Source organism: Epinephelus moara, chromosome 18 (genome assembly GCF_006386435.1).
Source record: "Epinephelus moara isolate mb chromosome 18, YSFRI_EMoa_1.0, whole genome shotgun sequence".
Taxonomy (NCBI): Eukaryota; Metazoa; Chordata; class Actinopteri; order Perciformes; family Serranidae; genus Epinephelus; species Epinephelus moara.
The window spans coordinates 10820987-10848704 of NC_065523.1; the positions used below are offsets into that span (position 1 = coordinate 10820987).

The 27718-nt window shown below is 42.8% G+C and overlaps 1 protein-coding gene across 4 annotated transcripts in view; it reads right to left on the reverse strand.

Annotated features, from left to right (window-relative positions):
* Window positions 1-9056: 9056 nt before the first annotated feature.
* Window positions 9057-27718, reverse strand: part of LOC126404819 (RNA binding protein fox-1 homolog 3-like) — a 457207-nt gene continuing 438545 nt past the window's right edge. Inside the window, exons 12-16 of one of the 4 annotated variants that reach the window (XM_050068158.1) lie at window positions 23275-23407; window positions 22072-22111; window positions 19656-19714; window positions 16886-16964; window positions 9057-14702 (exon numbers count right to left, since the gene is read on the reverse strand). In XM_050068158.1, coding sequence (XP_049924115.1) covers window positions 14658-14702; window positions 16886-16964; window positions 19656-19714; window positions 22072-22111; window positions 23275-23407 — 356 coding nt within the window. In that variant the 3' untranslated portion in view covers window positions 9057-14657. The remainder of the gene's footprint in view (window positions 14703-16885; window positions 16965-19655; window positions 19715-22071; window positions 22112-23274; window positions 23408-27718) is intronic. The other 3 variants (XM_050068155.1, XM_050068156.1, XM_050068157.1) reach the window with 3 other exon arrangements.

Here is a 27718-nt window from a genome sequence, read left to right on the forward strand (position 1 = left end):
CGTTAATATGTAGTATGGAATGGGGACGCGTTGGACCCTTCAAGATTGAGCCAGGTGATTCCTTACTGTGGCACACAATAGAAATCACAAAGCCTGGACTGTCAGATGAGCTTCATGCAAAATTATTTGTTCATTCTCAGCTGGAAAAAATTAAAAGTACTTACTGAGGAGTGTGTTTAGACACACTTGCACAGACTGAAAATTAGCACCTTTCCTTTTAACCCTGATTTTGATCACTCAATTTAAATGATGAAAGAAAGAAGTAAACGTCTGATTAAAGGGGTTTCATTTGAGGCCTTGGGCTAACAAACAAAATTTAAAAATGATGCATAGCACATTTACCCATTGCACAGACCACATTGTTCACATTTTGATGTGGAACAGCAGTGACACAAATAACAACAGTGGTTTTTGGATTGTCAATTTTTCTTTCTCTTCCTTTTTTTTGTCACAGACAAAAAAAAAAATCTCATCTCCCATTGTTTGTAGAGGCTCAAAGGATTAAACAAAGTCAACAATGATGGAGAGGCACTGATCTTTTGAAGTATTTACATTTGTGTGTTTTTGCCTCTCCTCCTTCCCCCTGAAGGCGTGCGTCTATATTTTTCCTCTCGCAGGCTTCAGTCTGAGTTTGTCTTCTCTCTGGTTGGGTAAATGGCGGCCTCGGCGACAGACAGGTGCTCTCCATCTTGTAAACCCGGAGGGGGTTTGGCATAAGACAAATGGGTCTGGGAGTGTCACCCCGCCCCGTTCCACCTGGCTCATCTCACATGGTGTTGCAGTGATGTTGTGTCATGGGATTTGTAGTCTTACCGCAAGTCCCAGTCCGCCCCAAGCACGCAGTAACTCATCACTCACCACAAAACAGCGCCGAGACACCGCAGCTGAAGTAGACAAGTTTATTAATGATAATAATGAGGATGATGAGGATGATGATAATATTAATAATTAGTCATAATTATAATAACGTTAATGTCATAATAAATAGAACTCTTCATCTGAAGCACATAAAGAGAAGCATACAGAAAGAGAAAAAACAAAAACACAAAGTTCAGAGTACAGAGCCAGAGGAGGGGGCAGGGACTTCTAGAGACATTTTTTTTAACCTTTCAATATATCCATTTAATTTTTTAACATTTTTAAACTTTATTTAACTGGAACATTTACAAAAAGGAGAAAGAGATAGATTTTAAAAAATCCTTATAAATAAATTTTGTCATTATTAGAACAAAATACAAGATTTCGGGGAGTCAGAGGATGTAGTCGTCTTTTTTTTTTTTTTTTCTTTTTCCCCCTGAAAGGACAGCTGGGGGAGGAGGGGACAGGTAAGGAGGGGTGAGGGTTATTATGTACAGAACACCAGGAATACAAAAGGGGCCAGTCGACTCACATACTAGAAGGCTAGGGGTGGTGGGAGGAGGGTGTCGCATGGAGCGGGTCTGCCGGGGTCAGGGGGAGGCGGGGGGGGACGCTAAGAGGGGACATCCTGCAAGTGTCACAGCTCAAGCAGTTGTGCTCAGGAAGATCAGGACCAGGTCATTATACAGAAGGCATCTGAAGGAGGGAAGGAAGGAAGGGAGGAAGGAAGCAAGGAAGGAAGGGAGGGTCACTTTAACCCCGCCCCCCGCTGAGGTGCAGGCTGGAGCTTTAGAGAGACCAACATGTTTGTAAAGGCAGAACTTCTCTGGACGCAGAAATAAACTCACTAGTTAAGTTAAAAATGTGTTTCAACAAGCAGAGACAAACAACCACAGTTCAGTAAGAGAGGAAAAAAAATACATCTAAAAATAAAATCCATACCTGACCACTGATTTAATAAATACGGCTACTAACATGGAAGACCAGCCAGACTAAATAGTTTGATTAGATACAATAATATCCCACTAGTAAATATCTTTTTTTCATATTGAAGACGGATCAAAATATGATGTGAAACAGATTGCACATTGTCACGAACCCACAGAAAATTCTAAGGCAATGAAATCTCTGGTGTGATCTTAAAGATTATTTTGTCAGCATTCAACTACAACTCCCATGAGGTCAGAGAAACACTATCAAAGGCCCAATCCCATATTTTACTTCTACCCCTCCACTTTGCCCCTTCGGAACAGAGTCACAAGGGGTAGTGGTTGAAATCTTCCCCATCAAAAGGGACAACCCTCTAAGACCATGATTCGTCGTGAGTTGTCATCGATGGCACTTGTGTGAGTAGACGCGACTATGGCAATAATGGTATTATTACAATGACATTTGCTATGTGATGGAGACAAAAGCATGGATGCTTGTGATTTGTATACAACTTCAGTTTTCTGCTATAAATTGCTCACAAAAAAAAATCAGTAACAACTGGAGCAACATTGCCGCTGGACATAAGTTACATTTTGTACATAATATGCCATCAAACGGAGGGTGGAATGTGACACGGGAATATGTCAACATGTGGGACTGTCATGCACAAATCAGTAATAACAATGTAACGTTAGCTAGCTAGCTAGTTAGCGACCACACTACTTTTTTTGTTATGCTTGTTATTAAAAGAAGCACCAACGTTAAGCCTAAATAATATGATTGTTATTGTGATATTTAAATCTTTACTACTGAAGAAAATACAGTTGTAGGTTTCTTTTGTTCCGACAGCCATCTTGCCGATGATTTCCCACAACACTCAGTTTGGCGTTTGCCTCTGAAAAACATCCATTTGGAGGGCCATGTTGCCCCAACACTTTGCCCTTCTCCATTCCAACAACAGTCGGGACACCTGCCCCTACACCTGAACATGCAATATGGAGGAGTAAAGGCTAAGTGGTGGGAGCAAGGGGTGTAAGCCTCATGGGAGCTGTAGTTGTTGAATGCTAACACAATAATTGAGTTATCTTTATTTCATACAGTAATGCAATGAAAGCTACTAGAACAGGAGCTAACTCTCTTTTCTTTTTTTTTCCTTTTCTTTTTTGTCCCCATAACAACTGCTCCACAACTGCAGAGCTGAGCGCCAGAGACAGGAAGTCAGCAAGTACTGAGAGACAGACTGACACATTGCTGGTTTAGGTGTTTTCATGGGTTTTGTTGACAATGAAAATATAGTGCCATCGCCTAAGATATTATTTTCTATTAACATCCTAGAGTAATAGATAACAGTGGTGTATTAACATGTGACATCATATCTGTTTTTGTTGCAAAGTGCATAGATCATTCAGTGGACAAAAAATCAGATCACATGACCAACCATAATGCTAGTAAGCCAAAAATAGAAAATGAAAGCTTTGGTTCTTTATCTCTGTCAGTTAACTCCACCATTAAGCTGATTTTTGCCTCCCAGGAAGTTCCCGTCAAAGTAAAACTCCAACCTGCTCCCGAGTCGTCTCTGACCCACCACAAGTCTGTAGCGCTGTAAGTAGGCCAGATGAATCATGTGACTCTCAGAAACAAACCTACAGGTATAAAAATGCTAAGCCTGCATATGATCGCTGCATGGGAGAACAAATGACCGACTTTACCCCAATTAGACTTCACAACAGTTAGTTGCCATGATATAGATACTCTTTGTAATATATGAGAAGCTGTCTACAGATGAACAGAGGTCGCGTGGGTAGGAGCCCTGATTCAGAACAAGTTTCTTTTTTTAACCTGAAATAAGATGAAGTTAATCAAGAAGTGTGAGGTGAGATTTACTGTACAGGATATTAACAGTACATACTGTAGTTTTGTACAGGAAGTCAGGAGCTTAACCTAGTGTTACCTTCTTGGAACAATTCACAGAAAACCACTACCAACTAAGTAGTGTACCCTGAACTCTCAAACAAAGTTGTGCTTCACCCGAACCTGCTCGCCTCTGATAAAAAAGAAAAAGAAAAAAAGAAAGAAAAAGTTTCTTCTCAGGGCCAGCAGGTTATTTCCAATATGCAATAAAAGCGCCTGCCCACCAGGGTCAGCATGAGAACAGCAGTTCATAAACCGAGGCTGCTGCAGGAAGCTGCGAGCTGCGCTTGATCAGCGGGCTCCTTATATTAGCAGAAGAGCGAGCTCTTCCTCAGCAGTGATGAGCGAATGAAATCTGGGTCACGTCAATACACATCCGGGCTCCGCTGTCATCACAGAGTCTCGCTGTCTCCTGATCAAAGAGCACTGAGACTGTGTGTTCAAATCATACTTTGGTTCAAGTAAGAAAAGAAAAATCAATATTCATAAACTTTTTTATCTGACACCCACAACACCTTGCGCTAATTAGCAAGTCTTCCCAGCTCCAATGAAGGGCTGAAATTACTGCAGATGTGATTCTTTTCCTGAAGTGTCTGTCGGGTAAAAGTAGGATGTGATGTTTTGCATTCAATGGGGCAAAATGTAGTATTGTGTGTAGTACTGCATGTGTCGTCAATCTGTGAGTATCTGCACAGGGTGTGTGTGTTTGTTTGTGTTTGTTTGTGTGGTAAAGGGGGGATTCGGGGGAGATCAGTTCACACTATCACCATCACACTTTCAATCATATAACACATGATCACATGTTACAGTAAATATCAGGGACATATTTAGTTGGAGGGGGTCTGGTATCTATGTTCGGGGGCCAGAGGCTTTCCTGCCCACCCCCTCTACTCCCTGACATCACCACAGCCCATATAATAGATATGTATATATATTTATATACAGAAAAAGAATACATACTTATTGGACACCCTAGACATTAATGTACATTCAAAAACTGAACCAACATTCTTGTTTAAACACGTTTACAGTGACTCTTCTGATATAAAGAATTAAGGTTTTCTTTTTCAACCAAATTAAATCTTTTTTCCTCTTTAAAAGTTTTTCAGTGCTGCAAAAAAACAAACAAACAAAATAAACACACAAATAAATATTCTCAGAATACATTGACCAAAAAAATAAAAAATAAAATAAAAATTGACAATTCAGCCCTCGTTCCTTCTTACCGTTGGATGGGCACTACTGTATTTCTATAATGTTTTATCTAGCGACATAGTCTATATGCCTCAGGCTTGTGTTTTGGTTATGCACCTGCTGATGTAGTACAATGGGATTATTCGATTATAATTCAATTTGTTACATGGACAATGATGAGTTATTCTCGTCAGGTGGAAACGTGCATCCTTGGTAGTTGTACGCACCTTATCATTGTTGGTCTGATAGTTTGTCCGTCGGTGCAGAGTGACACAAAGGCTTGGGCTCGGAGTCTGGCAGGTGAGTAAAGTCGGCGACTTCTGCGTTTTTTTTCTCGAACTAGTCCTCAGTCATTGACCTCTGCTGGGGCGTGGAGAGGGGCAGACCGGGGAGGCTCGGCTTTATACCGTCTCACCGTCCCGCCGTGGCTCACCCCCCCACTCCCCAACGCTGTAAACCAGTGACGCTGCCCATTGGGGAGGACGGGGATGCCCAATGGTGCTGCCAGGAGAAAGTGACATCACGACAGTATCCACGGGGGACGCTGCTAACAGTAGGCGCTGTCGGCCAGTGACACCGCAACAAGGAGGAAGGATCGACATCACCAGCTCGAAAAGTTAGGGAAGAAGTAAGGAAGGAGGTCTGGGGGGTGGGGTTGGAAGGAAGAAGGCGGAGCAGTGAGACCAGGAGGCTGACCTTTGACTCCACCCACAGGAAGTACAGCGTAGAAAGTGCTTCTGCCTGGATGCCGAGCTCTCCCTGCCACCTTTCTGTTTATGTTTTTGTTTACACGACCTCGGCGACAGAGCAGTGTGCCATAGAGAGAGGAGGGGGGGCTCCTCCCTCCTCCTTCCTGCATACCACAGAATCAGCATCAAGGGCCAACTGTTCATCTCCCTTACCAAAAAACATAAAAACAGATTTGTACATATATACTGCTTTATACACACTTTTTACCATTGTAAATCACAAAAGTATAGAAAAATAAAATGTTTTATAATAACGGGACACTTTTCATTCTCTCTCTGTCTTTTTTCTACCCGGCAAAAAGGTGGTCCCTGGTGGAAACTGGCTCACTCCGTCTGTCAAGTTTGTGGCTGGTTTGACACCGCTGCCGCGGCGCCACTTTGTACGCCTCCCGTCTTCCCTCGCCAGCCTCAGTAGAGGGACTCCTTCTCGTCTTCTTCTTCTTATGTTATTTTCTTAAAGCTAGTTCTCCTCTCTTCGTTGTTTTCATCTGTGATGTCCATCAATACTGAGTACAGCTCTTCCTTTTGTATTTACTGGAAACAGGGGGAGAAAAGTGGGGAGACTGGTAAATATGCAGAATGGGATGTTATGAGAGGCATTTATAATGAGAGGTCTTATTAAAAGTCAGTGTGGAGCAGCAAGTTATTCCTTTCTGAACAAGTTTTTAGGAGTGAGGATATTGTAAGAGAAAGTAAAGGCTAGGAAATAGCTCTTTGAAAAATAAAATACAAGTAAACATATGGGATAATGTATGGAATAAACAACACGCCTTCTGCAAAGCCCTCCTGCCTCAACATTTTTTCCCGTCTATGTAATGTACAAGGAAGGAATGTTCACAATGTAAGGTTGAGACACACCGACAGAGTCAGAACAGCCGAAAGGAAACAACGTTTAAAACTCAACTGCAGAAAGTTTGAGAGCAGAGAGACAACAGCTTCATTCACTTTTCATCCCGTTCTTGTAATGTCACATAAAAGCAGCGGGAGCAGAGGCCTTCTGCCTGCCAAAACTAGTGCTGCCGCTCTCCCCAGAATAAAGATCAGAGTGCTCTGTAATCATACAAGTGGAGATCGGCAGTTTGGCAGTGCAAAGTGAAAATCTCAGTGTAATGGGGCTAGATGGAAGCAGAGGAGGGGGGTGGGGTGCGTGGGTGTTGGGGGCAGGCAAGGCGCGTGTCCCAGGACCCTCGTCATGACAGATGCTCGCTAATTCGGAGTGATCTCCGGCAGCTCCGCGGAGCTTCTGACAAAGAAATAAATAAAGAAATGAAAGAAGACGAGGCTTTAATTTAGAAATGCCTTTGTAGTGCATTAACCACCCCCCGATCCAGAGAGACAAACAGTCAAACAAGTGGCGTGCTCAATCAGCGTCCACCCTGTCTCCCCTTGTATCTATCTCAATGAGGAACTGGCCTGAGCCTCACCACCTCCCCTATCTATCCTATACCTCAGATTTACTGAGCGCTCGCTAGGGACAGCTATACAAAAATATCCACACGCAGTCTTATAGCTCAGCAGGGAGGAAGCACAATAGCGCCGGAGCTACATATAGTCCTCACTGACAGGCAGCCTAGAACTGGAAGGGCTGCAGAGACAAATATATTAATCACCCACGGACGTGAAGGATTCAGGGAAGGGTTAGTTCAGGTATTAGAGCCTGTGCTCCTTTCAGTCATAGTTTGTTAAAACAAGTCTCTGCAGGAATTAAAACTGGAGCCCATTAAAGGCTCGGTTCACCCAGGATAGAAAACGATGCATTTCTTCACTTAGACCAAGTCATACATGCAGATTGTTGTAGGTTTTGAGATACAGATCTCTCAGTCATCCCCAATACAATGGAGATGAATGGAATTCAGTTTGTGGTGCTCTCTGCATTCACATTTTTAAACTGACCCACTTAGTAACGTTTTGTCTTTTTGTTAAAATGTGATGGCTGAGAGAGTTCAACTCACTGCAACTTCAACCTGATAATATGACGACTGCCATTTTGTTTCCACTTTGTTATTGACATGGTGTTCACGTTAGCTATTGTCTGTTTGGATTTCAGTATCTAATTAAATAGTTTTGAGTGACGTAACCATCTCGTTAATTTCAGTTTCAGTCAACAAGAGGCTGTGACTTGCTAGGACCGGTTACCTCAACTTTATTCTCTATAAATGGATACCTGTATATGTGTGCATATTGTATAGGCGACGGGACAAAACTTTGGTATTGGAAGCGTTCTGGTTTACATTTGTAGTCTGTTTGTAGTCCGAGTAGTATCGACCAATCATGTTAGAACAACAGGTAAACAGTCCATGTGGAATGGTGGAATGCATTCATATGCAGATATCTGTTTATAGACATTAGCTGAATTGACTGTAGCAAGGAGGAGAAAGGCCCAGCCTGATATCCGCTGGCTACACCGGACCAGCCTGAAATATTGGCCCTCGTCTTTATCGTTTTCAATAGATAGCCAGTGGGTTCCGAGATTGCCTCAACTTTATTTATTTGGAGCACGTTTCTTTGTGCAGGTGTTGTCAAATTGGTGAACATTTCTTGATTTGCTATGTTTTTTTCCTCAATGTGGAGTATGACTTGTCCAAGTGAAAAATTCGTTTTCTTTGTTTGTTTTCTTAAAGGGATAGTTCATCCCAAAAATCCACATTTTTTCCTTTGGTGCGAGTCGCAGAGCGTGGGAGATATCGGCTGTAGAGATGTCCATCTTGACTCCAATATAATCCAATGGAACTCGATGGCACTCAGCTGATGACGCTCAAAGTGCCTCAGAAATACATTTGAAAAACTCAACAGCAATGTCTCTTTACAGAAATCACTATCTGGTTACTCAAAAAAACCCAAAGACCTTGTGAGCAATTTCATATAGGCACTTTTTTTTCCTACTAAACTACACCTGCCGATTGTATCACTGCGCAGAAGGAAGCGTGCATCTACTCATGAATAAGAGGCTTGTGCTTGTGACAGCATGAGATGTAAACACTAATGGAGCCCTCCTCAGCTAAGCTGTAACGTAGCTAAGTGGTGCTAGGTGAGCTAGCAGTAGATGCACACTTCCCTCTGCGCAGTGACACAGTTAGCTGGTGTAGTTCTGGAAAATCTGGAAAGAGATGTTGCTGTTGAGTTTGTAATCTATATTTATTGGCGCTTTGAGCACCTCAAGCTGAGTGCCATCTAGTTCCATTACATCAGAGAGGAGGCCAATATCGCTGACACTCTGCAACTCACACCAAAACAATCTAAATGATAAATTGCACCACAGGTATTAGAAAATATAAGTATTTTTGATTTTGGGGTGAACTGCCCCTTTGAGTCATATCAGGTTGTGCTCTCTTGGCCACTGTAGAAATATATTTGCAACCATCTGTATGGCTCAACACCACTAGGGCTAAGGGAGTAAATGCAAATAAGGTGCACACATACAAAAAACCAACAACAAAAAAACAAACCCAAAATCAGATTATGATGGAAAACTCTTACAACAACAGCATCAACAACATCCATGTGTGAAGGCAGACATAATGTTCTTATAACTGCTTTATTCTGACACTCAAAACAATCAGAGATTACTTATATGTCACATATCGACAACAAAAAGAATTCATGAATGAAGAAAAAAGTCATAATAGTATACTTGTACCTATGAAATGAATCCAAAAGAAAATTACTTTACACCTTTCAGACAATATATTCTCATTATAGAAATTACATACAATTCAAGAACAAGTTGAGCTGAATTGAAAATACACAGATAACCCCACTTCATATAGGAATACATATAAAACAGTTACTCAGAGAATTGCGATATAGTGTGTGTATATACATTTAAATGTATTTACAAGTACTGTAACTTTTTTGCTTGGTTCTCTTTTGTACAAATCTTTTAGGTGGACTAATAAATGCACCTGCCAGCTTATCAGGGCTTAGTAAATACTTGTATTAAATATAAATTATGGATAAAGAATATTTTCTGCTGATATGTAAACATATTTCAATACTACTATTGATAAGTACAAACAAATGTTTGGATCAAATAGAGGTCTGGTTGCATATTAAGCTGGTTATGGAATACAACAAAGGCAAACTAAACCAAAATATATCAAATAGTTTCTTTTATAAATTCACATTTAAATTACTTTTGACATACTGTAAGCAGAACTAAACGTCTCAGACCTCTACAGTACTGACTACCAGAGTTATTTACATGTTTTGTCTTTAACATTTAAGCCATGATAAGCTGACACTGAAACAGTTAAACAATGCTAAATTTTAACTTTTTCTGTAAACTGTAGACAAACCCGTGCAGACTGATAGGAGCAATTGCACATGACATTACTCCAACTTGTCCCTGTAATAACATGACATGAGAACGTACTACGTGCATCCACAAACATGTTATTGTGTCTGTTTACGTTGAGCTGTTGACTAACAGGTCTTTTGACATCAGGATGCACAGTTAAATTGCAGTTTCGACTGTTTTTTATTTCTGGGAGTAAACTGTCTGATTTAGGAGGTTAGTGAGGAGGTGACAAATACTGACAGACTCTGTAGAATCTGTGAGTAGCAGATGAGATTGTTGACATTCAATATGTTAATACTTTAATATACAGCCGAATTACTTAAAGCAAATACCAACAACTTTAAAGGGCTTAAAGGTTCAGTGTGTAGGATTTGGAGGATATACAGTATTGGCAGGAATGGAATATAATATAATATAATGTTTCTCTAGTGTAAAATTACACAAAAAAATAAGAATCATCGTATTTTTGTGACCTTAGAATGAGCCGTTTATATCTATACAGGGAGTGGGTCCTCGTCCATGGAGTCTGTCATGTTTCTACAGTAGCCCAGCATGGACAAACCAAACGCTGGCTCCAGATAGGACCATTCCCATTTTTAGCACCCCCTTTGCAGCGAGCCGAACTGTGTTTGCAAAGGACTGACTTTCAACGTGAAACTGCTTTATTCAGTATTTTAACTGATTTAACTCCATTTGTGTTGGTAGGACAAAACCCTTGCGGATAATTTGGCACCAGGTTAAAACTTCGAAAACGTCTAGATCTTAAATTGTCAGAGAAAAACAATGAGCATACATTAGCAGGTTCTAGGCTAACAGCCCACCTCCGACATGCTGAACAGCATCAGGGAAGCACTGATTTGTAATGTGAAACTGCTTTATTCATTGTTTTTACCGGTTTAAATCACTTGGGCACTTTGTCTTGGGGGAAGAGACCTCTGAAGGCAATTTGGCTCCTGGTAAAAACCTTCTGAACAATGAACACTGAAGTAATCCGAGCTGGGAGTTCATGCTTGGCACTTGGGAAAAGTTTCAGCGGGTTGCAATTTACAGTCCTCACCACTAGATGCCACTAAACACAATCCTACACACTGTTACTTTAAGAACAAGTCCAGTAGAACAGTATGCATCACGAGTCATTTGGATCAACTATTCCTAATTTTAAATAGGAATAATCTTGTTTTTTTTCTGTGGTTGTAATTAATTGATTTTGTTTGGAGCACAAATTATAAACTGTAGAGTGCAAACTAGTAATTAATATTATGTCACTAACAGATATTTTATTTATAATAAGTATATGATGGATGCTTGATGACTAATCTAGTTATCTCTACTAACATTTTTTTTTTTCAGTAAACTAATAATATAACTAATACTGTGATACATTCTACCGTCATGTTTGAGATTGCAGTTTGTGGTGATGTTGAGTTGGACCTCATTGCACTGTACAGACGTACATGAGATGGCAAAATATTTGGATTATTTTAATTTATAACTGATATCTTTGAGGTCAGAGTTACTGTGATGTTATTACAGGGACTCAGAGTGAAGTCACGTAAATCTGTTAGCTAACTACAGTACGTTAGCAAACTGCATTCACCTCATCTTTCATTCTCCTCCCGAACACACACACACACACACACACATTCTAATGCATATATATTTATATATAGCACATAGGCACACACATTCAGATCAGAAAACCAAAAAATCTATTTTGTTCCAGTCTAGCTTTCTAATAGTGGTCACTAACTGAACACCCACACATGTACTCTGGTGCAGAGTTTATACGAGAAACTCCTACAAATGCACAAACCAGTTCTCCTGTTTGAAAATGGTAAAAATAATATTCAAAGTTCATCTTGACTCATATAAAAACCCCAAATGTTGCGTACGTACTAGCATATAAAAGGAAGAACGATGTTTGTTTACCCACATAAAGATTTTCTTTGACTGAGATAATGGGTTAATTTTCTTTTTTTTTTTGATATACAACATTACTCTATATCATTTTAACATCTTGACTAAACATAACTAGCTGTATATGATACTTTTATAAATATGTTACATCTCGTAAAGTTTTGAAAAAGCAGAAAACAAATAAAGTGCAACAAACAAGAGGTTGTTTTTTTTTTGAGACCACAAACACTTTTGTGAGTACATATAAATTAAATACTATTGGCAATAGCTTTGAGTTGTATTTCCATAGCTGCACTGAAATCTTGACAGCTAACAGCTACACAGAGATTTTCTTTTTCAATCCACCTCACGTAGCACAAAGTTGTAATAGAAGCCAATGCAACCACTGTATGTCGACTAAGAGGCGAGCACTGCTGCACTCTACACACATTTACATCATGTCTCCTAACTCCTGGGTGCTTTTATATAATATCTAACTGTACTTGTGTGTGTATGCAGTGTAAAATTAGTTATACAGTATATGTCTATATATATAATACAGTAGCTTTAATAAAGAACAGTACAGTCTTATTTTATCATCCTCTCTCGGGGTCTCTGCTTCAACAAAAATCATCTCTTGTAGAAAGCTGTGTTGCAAAGAGGACAAACCTGCTGGTTGTGTTAGAAATGAAACTATCCTGCCTGCTGAGAAGTGAATAGCACTGTATTCTAGTTTGTGAGTTTCAGTTAGCTTATCCTGAGGTAAAACATTTTGTGCAATGCTTAAAAAAGAGACCGGTGACACGTAGCGGAACAGCCCTCTGTCGGGTTCACCCACCTTGGTGCTGTGTCATTACTGAGTGTGTGTGTTTGTGAGTTTATGTGGAAACTGTTTGATGTCATAGTGCACCTTGTGTACAGTTAATCTGCCGTGGTGTGTTAGTGGTAATGTGCAGCCGTGTCTTCTGCAAATTGAGTTCATATGCAACTATTTAGCAATTAGATTTTAGGGAAACAAACACTGCAGACAAATAGAAACTGTTTCACTGATTACCCAGTTAGTCTGTTAAATGTGTCCAAAAATGTCTCAGAGTGGCCATCAGGAGGACTTCAAACTGCTTTTTTGTTCAGCTGACAATCAAAAAACAAAAAGATCTGATAAACAATAAAACAAAGAAAAACTCAAATTAGTAACTTTTGGTCATTTTCGGTGATTAATTATCAAAATTGTCACTTTCCTTACAATCAACTAATTGCACCAAACCAGCCCAACAGTCTTGTAATAAATCCTATTTACAAGCTACAGTCTGTACTGAAATTGTAATTTGTCGTGATGTTTCAAAGGACTGCATTATATTATTGCTCCTGTTGTTGCAGCCAAGAACAACATTCTGATATAGCTATAAAACCACAGAACTGAGTCGACACACAGCTACTAACACAAAAAAACCTGAACGTTATAAGTAAGGTCAACATTTCAGACAGAACTCTAATCTGACAAACTGCAAAACATTCTGTGCCAACTTTTAGAAATGCCTACTTAAAAAGGGGCACTCTGCCAATTTTAAACATGGAGTTGAGTTGAATCATTAAGAGAGCTATTCAGCCTGTGAAAAACAACTTGCATAATGTCTTCTGTGATTTCAGGAGGAACCCTATAAAGTGTGGAATTTTTATTTTATTTTTTTTACAAATTTTCTGCAAGTGTGTTAAAAGGCCGTTTACTAAGCAGGGTGTAATGAAAGACAGCTACCCCTCAGAGTAAAGTCATTTTAGGCAGCTAAAAGCACACGGTTCATTTGGTCTGTGTTTACTTGCAGTTGGCCCTGTGAAGTTTTAAAAATGTCACTGCTACCATGAGAAGCGATGCAAATCCAGGATGCTGGTGGGAAAAGCCTAACACCCCCCCTCCCTATTTACCTTTGGTTGTACTTGTATGAAACGCCACAGGACTTTGTCCCTGAACACAACCCAGCTAACTTTACCTGTCGCCCTAAAACATAACTGCCTGTGCAGAATAGTTGCATATAAACATCCAGCAGCTTGCAGGAGACTTGGCCAGAGTGTGAGCATTGTGAGTCCAAGACAGAAATCTGACCTTAATGACCCTTTACTTTGCATGCTGTCATACCACATAGTACAGCTTGTAAGGCTCCACTGCAAGTGCACAACAGTAGGACACTCCAACGTTTAAAGAAAACCAAAACAAAAGCAATCAGAGCAGTGCCGTCTTTGAACTAAGAATCACCGAGGCATGTTACTCAGCGTGTGGACTGAGCTCTTTATTCCTGCGTGTTAAATGGAAAGTTAGAAAAATAATTGGAATGGATCAGTGATCGGCGTCAACCTGATCAGACCTGGTATGTCTCCTGTTTGTCATGTATATATTATTAAAAAAAATGCCCCAGTATATTCTTAGTCAGATGACGGCGGCTGCATACACACACCTCTGAGCATGCATCATGCGTGCTGCAGTAGGCTCACATTGGTTATGGTGACACAGCACCCATATACAGCAATCAAGGTAATGCACATGTGCATAAAACTTTCCAAAAGAAAACCAAAAGCACAAAATGAATACAAAACAAGAGCAGACCAATGATGACATCAAATAGGTTGTTGTAGAAATATCGGCTTGAGAGGGTGTCAGGGGAGGGGCTCAGCATGGGGACCTGGAAGCTTTTAGTTTGATTTAGCTCTCCACCAAGGACCGGGCGTTTGCTTGTTTTGTGTTTGTCTTTTTCTCTCTTTTATTTAAGATAGTTTTTTTTGTTTGTTTGTTGGGGTAATGTCTCTGTCTTTTCTCGCTTTTTTTCTTTCTTTTAGTAGGGAGTGAAGCGACTGTACCCTCCTCTGTATAGGCTAGCCTGCAACATCAAAGATGAAAAAGTACCAATCAGTATTCAGGTGACAGCTTTAGTCGGTTTCTCTTTCTCCACAAATTTCCTTCCTTTTTCCATGCAGGTTATTTATATAGGTTTTTATATTAGAATATCGGTTTCCATATGGGAATAATCATGACAGGGTTGATATATTTAAGCCAATAATCGGAGTGTGTGTTAGGAACAGGGTCATCAGGAGTTAAGCTGGATTGGTGGATTTGGAGCTCAATTGGGGCAGTTGATAGAAAAAGTATTTTTTATAAAGTAGCACAGCAAGAAAGAACACTTCCTTTAAAAAAAGTGTCTTCTCTTTAATTAATTTCATTAAGAAATAAATTAAATTGCTTTTTTTTACTTAAGGAAAACCATTCCTTGTCAGGCTGTAACAATATCAGAGATTCAACTAAAGCTGAATAAGTTCAGAGAGGTTTAATCACAGCTCCTTTTCAAGTCTAGTGGAGGTGTCTGCACCTTTCTGGAGGGCCAAACCACCACAGGATATTAGCCCTTAGATTTAGCACCATGCTCAAGATATCTAGGGCAGACACACACATAAAGCATGCAAGTGGGCCTATGCATGCACACCTGCACATGCACCCACACTACCACACACACACACACACACACACACACACCACACATTTCTCTCATCTTCCAGTGGCTCTGCTGCAATTAGGAATTCAGACAAACTCCAAAGGCTACTGAATGTCTTCAAAGGCTAATTTTGCCTAATTTCGGGGAGCCCTCTTGCTTGTACGAAACTTTCATCCATGCGAGATGCTTCTGTACGCTGGAAATAAGTAAAGAGAATTCTCCAACCTCAACCTCAGAGGAACTAATTATTGTATAGCTTTAAAATGCAAAAATGACTCCTCTCTGCTGCAGAGCCATTAATCAAATATGATTAAAGAATTAGGACCCAAACTGGTCTTTTCTCTTCAGCCCACGAGTTTATTCGATGTTGGCCTCAGCACAGCCCTTCTCCCAGTAGCCCTGCCATTTGTTCAACACCACACCAACACACACACACACCCACCCACCCACCCTCTCGAGTCTGTGTTAGCTCCCTGAGCTCCCAACACACACAGCATTAGCTCTGATATTTTTAGGGGCCAAATCCAGCTTTCTACTTTCATTGAGAGGACGATCAAAGTGTCAGAGAAATGGAAGGAAATTTGGAGGAAAAAGAAGAAAGAATAAAAAACATTCAAGCACATTTTTTAATTAAGTAAATGAAGAGGAAAAAGAAATGTCTTAATTAATGAAAGCTTTTAGCTAGCAGCTGCACCGGGGAACTGTACGCCTTTCTTTCTTTTTTTTTTTTTTTCTTTCTTTTTTTTTTAATGTTGTTGAAAAATCGCATGCATGCAGGAATGGTAAATTTGAGTCATTTCTCAAGCTGAGAGCACGCCTCCGATCAAGCTTGTGGGCAGGAGGGGAGGGCGAGACAGCTCCCTCTCTCCGTCTCGCTCTCTTTTTTATGTCCCACGGCACACTGCTGCATGCGTTTGATGGTCCTTAATCTCTAGGTTTGGTCTGTGAGCCCGGTCCCATCCCCTCATCATCATAAAACAAAACCAAAGAGAAACTCTCTCCGAAAAGATGCTCTTTTATTTATCATCACTTTTCATCTTTGATGTTACAGTAGCTGCAAAAGCTAGCTAAAAACAGACATTAACAATTCAACTTCATCCCTTCAAGTTTGGTTTGTCTGAATGAAAGAAAAGAAACAAAAAAACAAAGGTGATCCAGCTCACTCTGGAGCAAGCTGAGTAATGTGGAATGAACAGAAAGCTTGGAAATGTAGTAATGTTAATATGAAAAGTTTGTGTTAAAAAAACACTGCGGTAATCACTCATTCTCATTTCAGGAGGAACTCGTGTCAAATTAATATTGCATGAGGTGGCATAACATAAGTTTGTTGCACTACATGTCTGAGCATATTTCCACATGCCGGGGTTTTACAGTACTGCTCAGCTCCACTAGGGTGTGCCAGATAGCATGACAAAAACTAAATCAATTGATGAATAAATACATAAATAAAAACCAGTGACCGCTGCAGTCTCTGGTCTTTATTTTGGAGTGTGAGTCGTGTGTGTGTGCGAGCTCGTGTGGTGATGTTTCAGACTGAGTGCAGACAGAAACAGGCGGCGGTCTCAAAGACTTACCATAGTCCCCACACTGTATGTGGCAGCAGGGCCAATCGTGTGGTGGTAGGGGTCTGCTGTTGCATAGACTCTGCCATAGCTGCACAACAGGAGGCACAGAGAACACGGTCATTGATCTATCATTGACGAGGAGAGCAGAACATTTATGCATGCTTGTTTAATGCTCAACCCCTCAAGTCAACTCTTTCAAGTCTCTAACACAATCAATTATTTCCCTCCTCGGCCTCCTGGGCTTCCTGCATTATACAAGGTGGTTCAAAAAGGGGAGTTCAAAGGTTGGTGAATTATACTTGTCTTTTCATTGTCATCTTGATTAGGCGGAAGGAATAGGTAATGAGCAGCGAGAGAGGGAGGGAGACGGCGAGAAAGAAAGATGCAGAGAGGGAAACACAGTTGGTGCTGGAGGGCTTGGTCTCTCACCCTGTTCTTGTTTACCCAGGCTGCACACTGGGCTCACGCCCCTGTCTTTTCATTGTTGCTGGTTTGGAACTAATCCTTCCAATTTCCTTCTGAGACAGGACAAGATGTGTCTGCCTCATTTATTTATTTATTCGACTTCACATATTCCTCTATTTACTTTCCCTTTTTTTTTCTTCAATGCTCGCTTGCAAATGAGGGTCTGCACGGAGCAGATAAGGCACACCCAGCCAAGGACTGAGGGCACCAAATCAACCAGGAATAAAAAAAAAAAAAAAAAAAAAGTGGAGAGAGGAGGAAATTCTCCTAAAGGAGACAACAAGACATACAGTGTTCATGCCTTTCGCATGAGCTACATTGAGTTATATAAGATCTAAATATGGCTCGGCCCGTTTAAGTCCGGCAGCACCCAAGGTCAGCGAACAGGACGTGAAATCAGAAAGGCTGTCTCGGCTCCTTGGGGAGGAGGCCAGTGCCATGAGATGGTCAGGGGAAGTCTCCGTGGTCCTCTTATCTTCAGTGAGCACCGAACCCCACAGGCCCTCTAAGGCTAATATATCTACCAAATGACTCTCACCAGAGTGGCACTGCTGACGACGGGCAGGTCAAACCACCCTGTACAATGTCACAGAGCCTTAACAGAGCTGATTGGAAGCCGGCAGCGTCTCTACAATATGACTGGCTCCTCACAAGGCCTCTTTGATACATCACACTCGCTGGTATGAACTCTGTTTAGTTACTTAAAGGGCTTTGGTAATGCAGCCTGTGAGCACTGTAGGCTTTTCAGATAATAAATGTTTCATATTTTGCAGGGGTTTCACACGCCTTCCACAATCCTGCTGACCTCTTTTTATGATTGGCTGACTGCTCCGCGGTTAAGTCTGATAAGGTATTGCTGAAACAATACCAACAAACCCCTATTGATCCAATGGGCATGACCGCTTATTCAAAAGGAAACAAACAGACAAAGCAAAACAAACAACTTGGGGGTGAATTACATTAAATCTCAGGGAAAAGTATAGGCAAGAGAAACAGGAATTAAATCACTCTGAGAGGGGAAAAAAAAAAAGCCGCTGTCCAATTTCTGCTCTCGCCGAGCACGGCTGCTCATAATTCGAGCCGCGGCGAGGCCTGATAAATCTTACATTATCGATATGATCTTCAGGCGCTCAGGCAGGGTGTACGTTATCACAAGTGACATGCTCAATCCTTCCCAGATTAGATTCCCAAACCAGCCCACATCCCGGCTGACAACGGCTTTCAGGGGCCGAAATGAATCAGCGACGCCTCCTCAAACGGAGCACACCTGAACCAGAGTGACATCACTCAGAAGTGATAGAGTTCCTGCTGGTCCATCTCTCCCTCGCTCTGTCTCCCTGCCTCCCTTCCACAGACCTTAGGCCATTCATAAATACCGCAGTGATATACCCACTCTCCCATCACAAGCAGAGAGTCACGACATATATCACTGCTTTTCTCATCCAGTCCAACAAGGTTAGTCTCTTTTTTTGTGTGTTCTTTAGCTCCAAGCTAAAAAGAATATGGCGGTTTGCCTAATAGATAAGATAACTGGAGAAGAAAAAACGCAAGAAACCCTAAATAACCTACATAGAATACTGTATAATGCAGGTGAAGCAGCCCCTCATTCATCACATACAGTCTCCATCTACAACTGGCTCTCAGATGTGTTGCTGTTTGTTAGAAAAACAGTGTAATTGCTTGAAACAAAAATCCACCATTTGCTACTTCCACACTGTTAGATATCATTCTGTGATGTTTACCACATTCCAACACTTATTTGTGATGAAGTGTTTTGCAATGTACTCAGTTTCCTTCAATCTTTCTCATCTGTTTCTACTCCAGTCAGTAATTTCCTCTATTTGACAGCCTGCAGGATCAACTTGTTGCTTTAAATCGAAGCCCGCATTAACAAAGATAGCTTGTCGAACACAGTGCAGACGTGTCTATCATTTTCCTCGAAACTCAAAATGTGTTTTATTTATTTAGCATTACATTCTGTTTCTTCTACCAACCGCTGGTGTGTGTGTGTGTGTGTGGGGGGGGGTGCAATCTGTGCCTGCTCTATGATCTCTGTGTTTTCTTGACTTGTGCAAAATAGTAATTTAAGAACACTCCGAAAAAGATCAATTAAACATACATTAATCTAATTTGAGATTTCAGGGTGGACTTTCTTTAAGACCACGCACTGTTTATATAATGGTTCATGTACTGATTTCTGATACTGTATAATTCATAACATCTGGGACTGTTGAGGCGTGCAACACTTAGTACATTCAGCAGTCCTTGTACAACATACTGATACATAAAGAAAGTTGATGAGAGGTGTTCTCACCTGTCACTGTAAGCAGCGGTGGTGGTGGGCTGGGCAAATCTGTATGCTGCATAGCCACCCTGTAAAAATACCACAGTGTTAATCAATGATTAAGCTCAACCTGCGTGCAGAAAGGTTAGATCTCAGAGACGCACGGAAACAACAATACAGACATAGAGCTTTAAATTGCCTTAATAGTTAAATGTCACTGCACAGTATTCGGATCATCTGCCCACATTCCCCAGCTGCAGGGTCCCGTCCAGACACCAGAGGGTGCTGTTTGATATATGGTGTATTAGACAAGTGGTGGCAACAGGGGGGTGACTGATGTTCTCAGAGGCTGCATATTTGGGGGGAGTCATTGTCACACCGGAGACTCACCCGGGTAGCAGCCGCAGCATAACAGAGGCCACGTGAGCCAACTCCCCAAATTCAGCCCATTTTTAGATTGAGGAGACTCTGCTGCTACATTATTGAAGAGACCCTTTTTCCTTTACACGACCCCCCTGGCTCACAAATGAAGTAAGAAGGCAGAAGACGGTCGGACCGTTGGGGAGTCAGGACCGCTGTATTCATTTGCCAGAGTGGGGAAGGAATTAAAGACCTCATTGTGGAGTGCTGCTATTACTCTCTTTGAAAAATGAAGCCGTTCTCCCACTGTTTTTCTATTAGTGCCAGTGGAGTGTGTGCCCATCTGCGTCCATACCGTGGATAGGTGGCTTTTAATAATGCATGTTTTCATTCATTTTTAAACTCAAGGGGAAGACGTCGGATGGAGAGTGGTGCAGAGAGGCAACGGTGTGATGGTCGCGACTGCGGCTCCACATGAAATCAGGTCAGGGGCCGTAGCTATTGGATCTTGCTCCCCCGATTCCCCTCAAGATTTTTCCACAGAGGCAGGAAGTCACAGGACTTGAGGCAGATGACTTCCTGTGGGACAGCCATGCCTTGGGACTGCGCTGATTACAGCAACAGCCTGAACAAACACGGGCCAATAAATCACTCTCCCACATTGTCAAATCCTGCACACAACAGTGCAGCACATTTGTTATTTTGTCGTGCAGAGTGTGTGTTTGTGCAGTCATGTATGTGTGCGCTTCTACATGGAGATGCATGCATGCATATGTATAAGCACATGTAATGTACGTCTGCGTATGCATCCAGTTCCCCTTTCTGCTGATGTATTAGCAGGTCATCTGTTTCCAAAAGGAAGCTTTGACACATCAGCCGGCTGGTTATGACAGCAAGCCACTGTCCACTGAATGATTGTGGAGGACACTGAGGGCTAAGGGACGGCTTCCTCTTGGTCACTCGAGACCTTCACGCACACTCGGCCAGTCTGAAGCAGTGCAGTGGCCAGTGCCAAAACTAATGGCAGTAAAGCACCAGGGGCTGGCGTGACGGGTTGAGTGATGGACCAACCTGGCCAGGCCTTGGTCAGGGGACATCGGTTTGCAGGACTTAGCTGGAGGTGGCTGAATGAGTGTGAGAGACAAACAATATCACTCAGAGCACAGCCCAGGTCTCGTCTATGGTGGTGGATGTCGCTACAATAAAAACCAGTGAAATACAGTCCTATCATGTGGGCCGGTGTGTAAGTCATATATCACTGGGGTTCAGCATTTTGCTCCCAGACACTGGTCGTCAGGGTGAAAGTGAGAGGCAACTGTCATTGCTGCTGTGCCCACTGTCATCTCGCTATCTCAGCAGACGGCGGCAGAGGGAAAAAAAGCAGCAGAATCAAAGGGACAAATTACATCCCCCCGCAAACGTTTGGACTAATGTCAAAGTGGGGCAGCGTGGTAATTTCAGCATTATCTCCACAGCGTCCATGCTTTTCTCTGTCAAGGGCGACATGCAGCAGGGCCAACCCCTGATATGACCCTGCCTGCACGGACAGCTCCAGAGGGACGGCTAATCCCTTTATCTGCTGCCGCTCCTCTTATCTCCCACATGGTGATGGCTGGGAGGAACCGGCTCCACTCAGGCCTGCGCAGACCCCCTGGGGCAGGCAGGGATATCCCAGCCAAACCCTCCGAGTTTACACAAACACAAAACACGAGAAAGGAGGAAAGAGGTAGCACGAAGGGGGAGGAGGGCTGCAGAAGACAAGCCACCTCAAAAACCCAGACAAATCTAAAGTAAGAAATGACCTAACTTGACACGGGACACTGAGCCTGGGTCTGCCTCTTTGCCAAAGTCTGAGATCATAGGAAGAGAGAGGAGAGAGAGGAGGGAGGAGCTGAGGGGGTTTTAAATTTTGTTGTTGGGTTTCTTGGCACAGCAGACAGAGGCCTAATCGACGCCGGCTTGGCAGCGAGGCCCGGAGAACGCTGGGGGCTGAGGAGATCACGTTTTTGTCTCCAGGGCTGGGCTTTTTGTCTGCTTTGCTTCTGTTTCATCTAAGCAGGCAAGAAGAAAAGCCAACTGTACTTACGTAGATCTCTGCACCATAGAAGCCATCTTGGTACACCACCCTGTGAAATTAGAGAGCAGGAAAGGAGCGTTAGTTGATTTGGTGTACGTGCTGCCATACTGAATCTCAGCCCCTGACGTTCTTCCTATTTCAACCATTCGAGGGTCTGTGGGGTCAGCTCTTAGCAGCTTTAGTGTACTGTACCACAAATAATGAATGACACATTAAAGCGAAAAGTGCAACCGTTTCACATCCCCATCCAATTTTCTGCTCTGGTAAAATTGTTTGTCTTTCCAGTTGCTGCAGTGTTGTCAGGAGGGCTGGTGGTGGTGGGGAGAGGAGGGGAGGACAAAAGAAGGCAGCGAAGGAGCTCCATCACATGACTCTGCTATATAAATCAACCAGCTGCCATCAGTAGCAAAGGGCCCTGGAGTGGGAGGGAGGGGAAAGGGGACGTGGGATTTCTAGTCCCGGCTTCAGCAGCGAGTCTCTCTGCAGTAAGACGGATCCTGATCTAATCACAGATAGACAGCTATACTGGGCCCTCGGCCGGCCTCCGTCAGACCTCTCCCACGGCCACACAGACCACTGCTGATAAGAGACGAGTGTGAGGCAGGGCTGCACAAAGCCAGGAGATCAGCATAGACCCTGGTCACAGTCCAGTGAGATCTGCCCAGTAATACGCTATCTCAGCTCTCTACAGCTCTCCCTGTGGCTTTGTTAGTTCCTCCTTTGTCAATAGACAACGGACAAATATAAGGATGAGCAGAGTTACTGTAGGGCATGTACATACCTAGATACCAACAATGATTTTACCCCCCAAAGACACCTCAAGGGAGAATAACAAACTAAATGGACAGCAACACCAAATGCTAATTATTATTAAAACACACTGCAGTTAACATTGCTCAATTGTGGTTTGATATTAAATGACAATGCATGGTCTAATCCTATATTAGGACAAAACAATATATTACGGCACAGTTTCCTGTTGAGCATAAAGTTCATGCTCTTGAGACATAACCACATAAATATCACCCTTTTGAAACTGTGAAAATATGGCACACCAAACAAATGCAGTACGTACAACTCCAGCATGTGCATGCAAACGTAACTGGAGCATGACTCTCATGAAACTACAGCGTGAACATGACTAAAATGTCTGGCGCTGTCTCAAGTGTTCATTGTTGTTTTCTAGATTCAGGTTAGAGATTCAATACTCACGCTCCGTAAGCTGGGATTGGTGGTGGCGGCGGAGCTGTGCGGAACGTGTTGTACACAGCCCTCCCCCGACCTCGCAAGTGGGCACCCCTATAGGCCACCGTAGCGCCTGTGGCAGGGTAGGGAAACCCTGTTACTATGGAAGGAATCACACAAGAGAAGAGAAAATGACTTTCAGAGAACATCCTCGACTTGGCATTGCTTACCTTATGACAGAATACATTAGAGAGAGACGTGTGGCACTGCTTTCCCTATGACAGAATGCATTATGGGGAAGACAAGGAAACAATAGATTTAATCTTTTCTAGGTGCGCCTCATCGAGCACTCTCCCCTTTCCCAGCTCGCTGCTTTGTGCCGTACTCAGCAAGGATCCACATTTGCTGTACGCATCCTTTCCTGATGCCTGGCGAGGGGCAGCCTTGAAGCATAGGCAGGTAATGGATGCAATACCACTAGTTTCGCACCACGGCTTTTGCATAGTTTAGACACAATGGGCTAGCAGCGAGGAGAACAGTGGGAGGGTGGACGGGGGAGAGGTAGAGGGCGTTTCTAGATGTGGGCTACAGTCAAATGGGAGGTGAACGTTGCTGAACAACCTGACTAGATGTTCAAGACTTCCCCCAAGGGAAAATGGAGCAGATGGGCTGGACAGCCAAGGCCCAAACCTCAGCATGACCCCCATCTCGAAACCCATCTGGGACCATCTTTGGCCAATCACACAGCTACATATGTCCTCTGCTGACGGCTACTGGTGAATGAGAAAGGGAGGGTTGTGGCTTCAGGGTGGGTAGGAAGGGGTTGGCATGATGGTGCAGCAAAATGTCCCTGGTCACAGATTAGAGGACAGGCGATGTGATCCTCAGCTTCCTACTTAACCTTCAATCAGTCCAGTGGCTGTCTGATTACAAGCTGTGGAGGTGCATACAAACACACCGATCTCCAGACATGATTAAGTTGGCCTCCTCTCTTCTAGCAATCGAAATTCCCTCACACCCCCCTTCCCCTCAATTCTTCACCCTCTCTCCCTCCCCCAATGCCTAGTCCATAACAACACAGTCATCCCCATTTTTCTACATCCCCAGCAACGCCCCCTCATCACCCTCCCCTCAGGTTATTATTCTTTATTCATTTCCATGACATGTTTTGGGCGAATTCATCACAGACCACTTGAGTTTCTCCAATCAGAGATCACTCTGTGACAGGGAGCTGTGAAGCTCCTGTCTGGACTTGTTGGGGGGTGACTAACACAGGTTAATAACATGTATCCAATGTGTTTTAGATGAACCCGCTGGTACCAAGGAGACGGTAGGCAGTCCCTCGCAATGGCAGATAAAGTAGACTGCAATGAAGATCCATGGTAGCTCGTATATAATCAGTGGCGTATAGGTTTTTGCCTGGGGAGCGACGGCCCGGCGTTACTGTGCTGTGTGCAGCGTTAACCCTGCAGGTGGACGAGGCCAGTGAACACCCTAATGAACGATGCACACCCTAGCCCCGCTGCCTCAATAAAGCTGACAGGGAGACAGATTAGTGGTGCTTTTAAAAACACAGAGAGCCAGGTTTAATGTCTTCTGCCATTAACATCACGCTCCATTAGTGGGTCCGCACACATATTCAAACTCTGCGTCTCATTTGGCCAGGTAACGCCCACATAGCCCCCCCCCCCCCCTCCTCCCAACACCCACCAAGGTGCATGGCGCTTTGTTTGCTGCCAATGTACCAATAGACTGCCTGCACTCGCAGGGTGCCCCCTTTCCCCCAAGTGATTTATAATGCTGACCTTGACATTTAAATTAGTCTCTTTTTTTGGAGCAGTGGACATCTGAGTGCAGTTGCTAAAGGGCAAAAACAATCCTCTTTGATAGTTTTCCAAGGTGTGTTTTTTTCCCCCCTCTTCTTAACAAATCGCTACTATTTCTGGGCCCCAGAAAGTCCAATTGCCTCTTTCTTTCTTTTTTGGAAATTTGTATGCAATATGCATGCAGTGATGTATGTGAATGTAAACTTATAATGAGTTGGCGATAGGCTACACTGCTTCAATAATAACCCATAAATCAAAGGCACTGTCACACCTTGGTAAGCCCGTGAAAAGCAACAACAGCTACGGTGTATGAGAGCACAAACCTGGTCTAGCCACCAAAGTCAAACACCTTTTCCGGGAGGGGGGCTGGAGAAAATATGAGTTATGCGCCGGAGGGCGGCGGGGTCACGCTGCACCTCATATGTCATATGTGTCAACTTGAGAGAAGCTCAATACCTGCAGAGCCAGTTGGACCTGAGGTAATCCAGCTCTGTGCCAATGATGGGGTCATAACCGGCTCCCATAAAGAAAGATCTGATTTTCCACAAGGTTGATCTCTCTAATACTTCCTGCTCAAATACATCGGGCAATGAGCACTTAATCCACGCACTGGGGACCAAAAACAGCTTAATCTAATCAAGAGTCTGGAGCTTAATTATCCCCCTAACGTACACTCCAACAATGAAAGGATCTGTCTACATATATTAAGATGGCAATTAGCCTTTCTTTTCTGTCATTTATACAGCTGCTGGCTTTTCACGAGTCCTCAAGAAAACTCCACCTTAGCAGCAGAAAATGTGAACCGGTGAATGAAAAGCTACTCGTCTCCTGTCTCCGTAGGAATTAGCTGCAGAGGAGAGTCTCTCTCTGTTCGCCTGGGGGGACTGGCCATATGAAGGGATTTCTAAATGGCAGCTGTCCATGGTGCTGAAAACATCCAACACGAGGAATAATCCAGAAACCTTTGCCAATTATTGTAATATGAGCTAAACAGATCTGCCTCTGAATGTTTTTCTTATATATTTAATTAAAATTCTCCATGTTTTGATATAATATTAATCTCTTTAGTTGTTCTGTCTTTTATACAATAAATGTGAAAATGTGAAAATTCATGGTAATTTAAAAATGATTGCACAGATCCATATATATGCATGTCTATATGCACATTAAATAAACATGTTGTTCACGTATGTAGATACCCACATACTAATTTAAACTCCATGTACATATACAGAAGTCTACACACTGCTCCAGCACACGCTCACATTTCTACCAGCTTTAACTACACACCCACTCACTGTATGCATAATTATTAACTGTATAAACAGACATGTGTACATGTGTCATTAAGCAAACAAAATGAACCAGGACAGCGACAGTCAGGTGTTTGCTGTTATATATGGACAGACCTACATATACGAGGTGGTGGAGGACAGAATCTGGGGTTTGTGCTACAAAAAGTTTTCATGTAAACCAGATCAGCGCACAGTGAAAGAGGACAAAGGTGAACACAGATACTAGATGCCTACCAGCTGTCACACACCATGATTTGTGCCACTGCCATGTTTTATTGCCAATCCCTCCATTTGACTGGGACCCAATCACCTTGCTCCTCTTTCCTGAACCACGACCCCCCCTCCTCCCCGTAGCAAGCTTCTGGGGGAGGTTTGGGTGTTCGGTGGCAACGAAGGACATGGACTCGGGGTTGCCACAGCCTGCCTGTACCCTACCAACTACTCCCCACCGCCCCCTCCTCCATCAGTAGGAGGAGCCAATCTACCCTGGAAGAGGTTAAGAGCGGGGAGCCGGCATGAGGCTCTCATCCGTCATTCTCCTGAATGGGTTTTGAGGACAATAAACCTGTAGCGCCAGGACGAATGGAGACGAAGTGTGCTGTCACCGAGCCAGGATTTATGGCTCCCAATTTCACTGATCTCCCGCACAGAAATGAGGACTGATAAACAGTGATTAATCGCCTTTATATCCCATTTTACTCCCACCAAAAGTATATTAACTGTAGCTATGATGATTTTGGAATACGTCCTGCATCCCGTGAACCTCATTCTTGTGTAATTTTTTTTCTGAGGGAGGGGAAGAACATTGTAGTCAAAGCCATGGTCAGTGTTTCTTTCCTTTTTTTTCCCCCAGAGCTAAAACGGCCTTTTGCTGCTCATTAGGGCGGTTTTGTTTCAAAAATGTATCTCTTATTTATGTTTCCCATCTTCCCAGCTGGCAAGCATATGTTGTCGTTTAGGCTTGGCAAACTCCAGTGCCATGTCAAGACGACTTGAAAAATTAGCAGCCAATAAATCACCCAACCCCTCCTGCTTCCCCTGCCTGGAGTGGTGGACCACACTCCCTCTGATTTATGAGATGATTTGGGAAGTGTGTGTGTGTGTGCGTGTGTGTGTGAGTGTAAAATGGAGAAAGTGCGCATGAAAGAGGGGGACATGTATTAGTGTCTGTGTTCTACATAGGTTATCTATTTCTGTATGCTGGAATGCTTTGGTCTTAAAAACAGGGCAGGGGATAGTGTTGTGTGTGTATATGGGTCAGTGAAACGATTGTTTATGCAAGTTAAGACTTACTTAATGTCCACATTTTTTATTAAGTGAAAATTCCACCTGACCATGGCATAATATATA